Source organism: Sinocyclocheilus grahami, unplaced genomic scaffold (genome assembly GCF_001515645.1).
Source record: "Sinocyclocheilus grahami isolate Dianchi unplaced genomic scaffold, SAMN03320097.WGS_v1.1 scaffold10.1, whole genome shotgun sequence".
In the NCBI taxonomy this organism is placed as follows: Eukaryota; Metazoa; Chordata; class Actinopteri; order Cypriniformes; family Cyprinidae; genus Sinocyclocheilus; species Sinocyclocheilus grahami.
In genome coordinates this window covers 1,673,144-1,682,097 of record NW_015505189.1, presented here as the reverse complement: position 1 = coordinate 1,682,097, position 8,954 = coordinate 1,673,144, and the positions used below count along the sequence as shown (strand labels likewise).

Sequence of the window (8,954 nt, the reverse complement as noted above, 5' to 3'; positions counted from 1 at the left end):
GTACAGCGCGGGAGGCTTGTAATCAATTTACTTAATGACGTCTTACTGTAGCAAAATCATCACACTTCCGTACTCAATTATGCAGCTCAATTAGCAAATACCTGCAGAGTTTTTTTTATGATTGATTCTTAAACATCAAAAATAACTGTCCATCTGTTTTCATGGTAACACTTTACAATAAGGTTCATTAGTTAAACATTAGTTAATGTATAAACTAACATGAACTAACCATGAGCAATACATTTGTTACTGTATTTGCTCATCTTCACTAACGTTAGTTAATAAAAATACAGATGTTCATTGTTAGTTCATGTTAGTTCACAGTGCATTAACTAATGTTAATAAGATTTTAATAATGTGTTAGTAAATGCTGAAATTAACATGAACAAAGATTAATAAACGCTGTATAAGTGCATTTCATTATTAGTTCATGTTAACTAATGTAGTTAACTAATGAACCTTATTGTAAAGTGTTACCGTTTTCATTGCTGATAAAAGACTGTTACTTAAAGCAATAAAAGGAATACATCTAATTGAATGCCAAGAGCGTTTAGTTACCAATTCTTATGTTATGCAATTGTTGCATTTCCTTCTTTGTTTGCTTTGTGAAATATGTCAGAAGTAATTACAATTAAAATTGTGCAGTGATAGGAGTAATGTAATGTAAAAGTTTGCAGATAAAGATGAATTGGCTGACTGGCTCTCAGAGAAACGCTGCCTCTCAGAGGCACGAGAAATTACAATCTCTCCTTATTAGCAGAGAGGAATGGGCCGGGCAGCAGAGCCACTGCAATATGAAATGACTCACTACTACAATGAGGGCACAGAGGTTAATTAACAAAGCATCTAACTGGATGGGATCCATTTGAACTGTGTGAGGACACAAGAAAGCACTTGCCGTCAGGATTGTTGAGAAGGTTGTGATGGGAAACGTGCATGAGTGGTTTTAGTGATTAGAATGAGCTCATTTATGAGATTATATGAATGAAAATTAATCATTCACATTGTGGTCTTTTATTATGATTTAGAAGCGTATAACATGTTATTGGGTAAATGATGAAATATATTAAATGTTTCATTTGCTCAAATAGTTGTACGGTGTATGTATTACGCTGTATGGTGTATGTATCACTCCTGCATACGAGATCAGAAAGATTTCATAAGACTTTGTTTAATAAGACCTCAATGGCATCAGTGAATATAAAGATCAGTTCACCTTAATAAGGAATAACTGGTCTCTCTGCTCCCTCTAAATGACACCAAAAAAGGCCATTTTACTTGCTGTAAACAAGTTCTCCTGGAGGAGGATGCACTGTTGGGACACCAGCATGACAGTTAGCCATTGAAAAACACAATCACGACAAACGGCTCCCAAAAGGGTTTATGCAGAATGACTTCTGTCACTGTAATATGCACAGAGGACCAAATAAGAAGAAATAAAGCGTGTCTTTGGGGCTACAAAACACAATGCAATGATGCGAAGACTCCATTTTTCCTAGAACAGTACTACTATTCAGATATAGAAATAAGATTCTTATATATATATATATTATTATTTTTTTCTTCTGTTTGTTTTCAGTCGGATATTGTGTTTTCATGAATGAATTATACATTATGCGTTGGTTTAAAAACTAGACTTCTTAATTTTGGCACTTCTACTATTTCAGTGCTCCATGGGACATTATGACCTGTATTACAGAACAACTGGACAATCACAAATGTAGAATAATGTTGAACCTTTTGATCATCATTTAATTCTGATTATTGTATCAGAAATGCAAGATCGACCATGACATGAGGGGGCATGTGTACGGTAGACCAATTACTAAAACAACCAATCAGTCAATAAATCAAGTACCCCAAACCTTATGTATCTAAAATACATTTTAATCTTGCTCAAATTCACAATTGTTACAATTTGTAATTCAGTGGTAGTACCTCCCTCCTTTAATTCAAACATACTGTACAACAGCGGCATGTAAAATGTGTTACATCAAGGCACAAGACACATCCATATTCAGGGAAGCCTTTTTATGAGGCACTGCTTTAATATGATCCCCAAAATACCGTAATGTGCTGAGACACGTCAAAGAAACATGGGCCAAACCAGACTGTACATACTGAGTGTGCTCTCTGCTGAGAGGAAAGAATGAAGCAATGCTCTTCCTCTGATCCAAATGAGTAGAAAAATGATGGTTATTGATCACTGTTTTTTCTTTTCTTTTTCTTTTTTTTTTTTAACTTATGTTGCTTCATGGAAGAGCCAAAAAAAAGAGCAGTTATAATGTCTGGCTGGATGGAAACTATCAGTGCTATCAACTGGAGTCCATTCAGATGAAAGTGAGGAGTTTCCATTCCCAGGGGTCATAATGTGGACATGATGCTTTCTCTTTTATTGACAGCAATCAAAGAAGAACTGTGGACGTGTAGACTGGTGTCCTGTCGAAATATGTTATTTAGGATGTTATCGTCATTGTATATGGCACCAGCAACATATTAAGAGTCCAGTTATTAAAAAGGCTTTTTTTTTCTTTTTTTTTGCATTTATCAAAATTCATACTGTAATTGTAATATCAACACAATAATAGGAGGGAAGTTTATATGAATAAATGTGGAAAAATTGAAATCAATAAATATGCAAAAGTGAATTTTTCCTCTTATTTTACATATAAAGATAGGTCCACTTCTGATATATATATATATATATCTATATTATAGATATATATATATATCTATATATCTATATATATCTATCTATATATATATATATATAGATAGATATATATATAGATATATATTAGTTATATTAACGAGTAGAAAGTGCAAAATCATAAATATTTAGTAATAAATCATAAATGGTTTGTTTTAAACTTTTCAAAAATCTACTACCTTCTGTTTATTTAGAGGTTTAAATTTGTTATCTTTATTTTCTTTTCTTCAGTGTGGACACCTTAGAACCTCACTGTATCTGTTCTTGGTGCTGCTGCCTCAGTATAATTATCGCATAATCAATTTTGGCACGTGAACATAAATGTAATCATATTCTGTGATATCATCATTCTAACATAAAACACAATAATTCTGACAATTGTCATGACCAGATTAGCTGGATTGCGGTTCACATAAAATTAATGAGATGACTCTGACTCTTAAAAAGAGACGAGAGGCTTCGGAACACTATTCACATACCATTTCAGTAAGACCCTTTCTGTTGACTACTCCTGACTGAGCCTCCTTCGTCTGCCAAACGCCTGGGAACCCACGTTAGTGGGGACAAATTTGCTGCTTCCAATTCCCCCCGAGCGGCTCAGGAAGTCTGCCAGGCGATGGGTCACACATGTGGCCGTGTTACAAGCTCTCTTCTGTGTCGTAACACTAGAGGGGGAAAAATATTGGGAATTGAAATATTCATTGAAGCAATAAATGCAACATATTCAAATTAAGAATTTGAAATGTAGAAAATTAATGGATTAAATATATTTGACAAAAAGAGAAATGGCTGCAGTAATGTATCTTACCTAAAATGGGTACTTATGCCTGATTGCGTTATTTTTTATTAAATTAAAAATGGTTGTTCATTTCTGAGCTTTAAACAACAATAAGCAAGACAGATCTCCTTCTAAAAATATCTTTATTAGATCAAGAACAAAGTCAAATCACACAAGACAGGAATTTTGCTGTGGGTTAAAAAAAGCTAATCGCTATGCCCTATCTACCAATGAGAGCTACCCAATTTCATGAATCAGTTATATAACCCAAATAGATCCAGTGACTATATGAAATTAGTGGAACAGAGTCTGTCTGTTATTTGCTCCTCTGCCAAAGAAAGTAGAAAAAAATGTTCTTTCAAGTCAATCAGGCAAGCAAACTTCCACATGCACTCGCATATCAGGGCCAAGCATGGGTTTACAGCCGATTAGACACGATTGAGCGCCTCTCCATATCCAGCCAACACATCACTTGCTTCCAGGCTGCGCTTCTTGCCCGGTGTGCCTGCTCCTACATTGGTGCGTGGATATGTCTGTAGTTTGTGCAGCTCCTGGGATAGTTTCCCCAGCACGCAAGTGCTGAGGCTGGAGCAGCGCTTGGACACGGCTCTACCCAGGCTGAGGAAACAGACCACATGCAGAGAAACTCATAGACATGTAGACATGCAAGAGCATTCACATACAGGATAGACATGATGACAGGATGCATGTTGACATGCTTCCTCGCACGGCTGTCATTATGGTCTCATAAAACAAATCATGCTTCAATAATTCATTTCTGCTGCACTTTTCATGTCTTTACTTGAGCATATCATGCAGGCATTTTCTCACATGTTTTCAGATCATGCTTCCATCCATGCCGTTTGATATACTCGTTTTCATGCATTAAGAGCAAACAGGCATTTATAAACTGCCAATCTCTCATAAATCTGATGGCTAAATAAAGTTTCATGCAGAGAATAAATTGGCAGAGGACTCTGCAGCTTAGAAAACATAAAACATTTTATCCCCATATCTGTACAGAAATTCATCACATACCTGCCATATACAACAAGTACAAGTACACCTGACATTAAGGAGGTATTGCTCTCATGTTGAAGGGAATTTCGGGCTTACTTTCTTAAATATGAGAGAAACAAATCAGTGCACACTCACTAAATCATTCAACAGATTGCGTTTGGAACGATTCGAGAAGTACTATGGGATTTCTACCTGTTTTCCTCAGATGCTTGTTGCTCCATGTCCTCTGCAGTCATCTGCATGAATTCTTTGACGACTGCGTGCAGCAATCTTCTCGCTTCGTAGTCGGTAAGCGTAGTTCGATCTGGTGATGATTCCAGTGCAGGCCTGCAATGCAACGTCTTTGTGATTATCATATCTTAGAGGACTATGCAAACGGTTTGTGTGAGGTATTCTTATTTTTTGCATGATAAAAGCACTTTTTGCTTGCTACATCAAATCCTAAACATAATCAAAACAATCTGCTAAGAGTATGGCACTTAAAAGCTGTCCAGTTGCCAAGTTAAGATTTATCACCCGATCAATACTGTCGTAAGCAGAGTGGGTTTGGCTGGGATTCATCTGATGTAATCAGAAGACTGATAGTCCATGATGCCGCAACCTCTAATGAAAACATATGCTCTCTTGCCTCCATTCGAATGACTTTACCAAAGCACCAATTTCACTAATAAATATTTTTAGCTAATTTAAGGAATTATCAAAGGAAAAAACACTGTCCTTTAAGCATTTATCAACATGGCAATATGTTTCTTATAAATCCTCCTCACCTGGCAGGAGCTGCATTAGAGCTGTACATCTGGCAAATAATCAGAGCGTAGGCAACAAGGAAAGCGGAGATCTTCAACATAACCATGGTCCCCTGTGGTGAAACATTTCATCATTAGATAGTTTAAGAACAGACCAAAAAAGATGACACAATTTGGTAAAGCCCTTACTAGTGAAAAAGTTGAAAATGCGTTTTCAGTTTTTTTAGCTGAAAATTTCATTTTCTTCCTGTCTATTAATCTGTCCGTTTTTATTCCCCTCAAACCTCTCCCGCTTTTCAATGTCATTGGCACACTATTTCACCAAGCTTGAAAACTAAAATAATATTTGAAAAGTCTTCTCCTGTTTACTGCAGAAGAACCAGAGCTTGTGTGGTTGGTGCAGACGTCTCCTACTGTCAGGCGCTATGCTATAACTGCAGCATTAAAGATATTAGTCTCGTGATTTCCCTTCCAGCAGGACCCTGTGCATTAGTGTAATGAGCTGCTGTCTCTGCACCCACAGCCAGGTCTAAGGAAAAAAAATCCATCGAGCATGCTTTCTGTGCAACTACAGAGCCAAAGAGTAATGTATATACCATTAAGCACTCCTACCATTTTATTTAGTTCATTTACACACGTCTATAGTACAGTATATTTAGAATGATAAAAAGCATGACACTTCTATTATGTGTCAAGCCATAAATAGTTGTTACTTACCTTGAGATGTTCGGCTTCGTGCAATAGATATAGAAAAGAGTCGTCCCAAAATAGAGGGGATATTTCAACTTGACGAAATTTTGTGTCTGTTGAATTAAGCTACAATACAGCTGCCTATATACCCTCCATGTGGGTCTCACTGTTGACAGTGTGGGTGTTTAATGATTCTCCGACAGCCAACCAGAGCTCACTGCTCCCTCATCCAACCAATCAGATTGTCTTCGGGCTTCTGGAAAATGATATAGAGTGTGTCACACCAGTGACGTCATTCTTCAATCACAAACTGCTCCATTCACAAAAATTCACCAGTGATCAGCAAAATTCAATATCGTTTGGAAAAAAAATGTAAGTGAACTATTTAGAGAAAGTCTATGATCTGTTTTACCGTTGTGATAATTAGTGCCAACCTGATGCAAAACTGTTGGTTGTGATCTACCTATTTATCTATGTGTCTGTCTGTCTAGCATTGTGTCTTTACATACTGTATGTGATATGGTGCTATTACACATATAGATTTTGCATGATACTTAATTTTCTTATTTATTTTTTTTAATTATGATAACTGTTCAGAAAACCTTGAGTAAAGCATATGCACCAAACTGTTATGGCTACATACTTAAAGAGCATGCAGAGAGGAAAAGGCACAAGGCTTATGTGTGACATTTTCATAAATCCATTTCAAATTACGTGCAAGACAAATGCTGATGGCGGAAAACAAACTCAAATACCCTTTCACTGTGTATCCTGTAATAATGTGTGAGATCAATTGCAACATTGCTCTTGTCCTTATTTGAGTTTCCATGATGATGTGACCCTTTGTCAGAATCAAAGAGGTTAAGACCATAACAAGCCTGCTATCTTAGCCTGCCAATTACACAGCTCTTTGTCTTGAGGCATCATCTGACTCCTCTTCTTTATTGGCTAAGGCCTAATAAACCATTTCCACTAAGAGACAGTGTTTGCGTCACATAGGAACCCCATTAGTCTGGATGAGCCTTTTAGTGCTATCGAACCCAAAGCCTCGCCAGTGACGGAATCAGTAAATCTGGGCAACGTGACAGGACCAGGGACCCCTGCTACGGGCGCAAACTACACTTGCACGCGTGATGAACTCCTTTTGCCTAATGAAGGGTCATTTCCGCTAGAGGAACACTTTGATGAGAATTACCATGTCCATAGATCAGTGAGTAAGCAAACAAATTAAGCCAGCAAGTTTTCCTTTCCTGCATGAAACTTTGCAGTCGATACTGTAACCTTTCAAATTTGGTCACGCTTTGACATCACTCACTCCACCCGGCCTTGTGTAAGTTATTTCAGAAGACAGATAATCATTTTGCTTCGAGGCAGATGATGTCCTTTTGGATTATGTTCATTCATGGGTGGCATTCGCCTATGACACACTTCCTGAGTTCATTTGAGGAACGGTATCGCTAACAGCAGCTGTTATCATGGTGCAGGAGACGTCCGGCAAAGCACTTTTGGACTGCACGCCTGTTTAAACACCTGCAGACGGAAGCGAACAGGGATTAAGTGTGATTTGTAATGACTCTGAGAGAAAAACTAAACACAATCCATAACCCTCTCTGAGACAAAGAGTAGCACTAAATGGTCAGCGAGGAGCCAGCACAGTTCATCCTTAGACATTAAGGAAATGAGATTTAATCACTGAGTGTTGCTCATCAATCAACCCACTTTAGTGAGTTAGAGTTCATCATAATCTCGTCTGTGTGCTTTATTGATCACACACAATCCTTTTATTTAGACTGCATTAACAACCAATGGCATCATCTGACTGGGATTGGATGGGTATGAGCGGGGCCCATTCAAAACTGCTTACTGCATGTGCAACACTACAGCAAAATGCACTATACAGGAAAAAGCTATTTCTGAATCACGGTGTCCTCCATTACTAATTTCCTTTTTGGCCTCTTCTTTTGCTAAAATCACAGCAAAGGATTTCTTTTCATAATGTGCCGTTGCTCCTCTGAGGTCTCACTTTCCTTTATTGATTAATCTATGTTGACTGACTTCCCTCTGCTATAGCAAATCCATCATAAGATGTGTTTCTTATGGGAGGATGTATTGAATGTTCTAGATGTCCTCATTATATATCACAAACACTGCAGTCTTTGAACTGAATCATCTGAGACTTGCTGGGTTTATCTATCAATACTGATGGAATGGCTCAGTAGAAAACGTCATAGATAATAAGGCCCAAGACAACTGGAAAATCACATCTCTACTGAGAAAACCAGTATGATTTGTGACCCTGGACCACAAAACCAGTCTTAAGTCGCTGGGGTATATTTGTAGCAATAGCCAAAAATACATTGTATGGGTCAAAATTATTGATTTTTCTTTTATGCCAAAAATTATTAGGATATTAAGTAAAGATCATGTTCCATGAAGATATTTTGTAAATTTCCTCCTGTAAATATATTAAAACTTAATTTTTGATTAGTAATATGCATTGCTAAGAACTTCATTTGGACAACTTTAAAGGCGATTTTCTCAATATTTAGATTTTTTTGTACCCTAAGATTACAGATTTTCAAATAGTTGTATCTCGGTCAAATATTGTCCTATCATAACAAACCATACATCAATTGAAAGCTTATTTATTCAGCTTAATTATTGTCATGCATATATCTCAATTTCGAAAAATTGACACTTATGACTGGTTTTGTGGTCCAGGGTCACATTTATGATCGAATTAATATGTGATTTATTACTATAGTTAACACTCTTATACTTCATTCACACATCCTTTAAAGGTATAAAAACATGCAGAGGTTGGTTTGATTTCTGTTATGTAAAGACATTTGCTTTGTTTTTCCTTGAGATTATCTTCTCAAGGCAGTATTTCCCACAAGGTTCTGAGGTGCTGTTCAATTATAACATTTATTTATTTGTCTGTTTGTTGTTGTTTTTTTATTGTTGGTTGGATTAATATAAAAACTATTTCCTAATTAAATATGAGTAA

The 8,954-nt window shown here is 36.7% G+C and overlaps 1 protein-coding gene across 2 annotated transcripts; it reads right to left on the bottom strand.

The window, feature by feature from the left end:
• Positions 1–1,828: 1,828 nt before the first annotated feature.
• Positions 1,829–6,190, bottom strand: LOC107593372 (calcitonin gene-related peptide-like). Of its 2 annotated transcripts, XM_016283080.1 has the most exons (5): positions 5,972–6,190; positions 5,276–5,367; positions 4,701–4,835; positions 3,190–3,375; positions 1,829–2,439 (listed from the first exon to the last, which is right to left on the bottom strand). In XM_016283080.1, exons 2-4 carry the CDS (start codon positions 5,359–5,361, stop codon positions 3,216–3,218), a joined length of 381 nt encoding a protein of 126 aa, XP_016138566.1. In that variant the 5' UTR covers positions 5,362–5,367; positions 5,972–6,190; the 3' UTR covers positions 1,829–2,439; positions 3,190–3,215. The 2 variants fall into 2 exon arrangements, with proteins under 2 accessions (XP_016138566.1, XP_016138557.1); XM_016283071.1 differs by lacking the exon at positions 1,829–2,439 and having other exon boundaries at positions 3,356–4,106; positions 5,972–6,187.
• Positions 6,191–8,954: the final 2,764 nt, after the last annotated feature.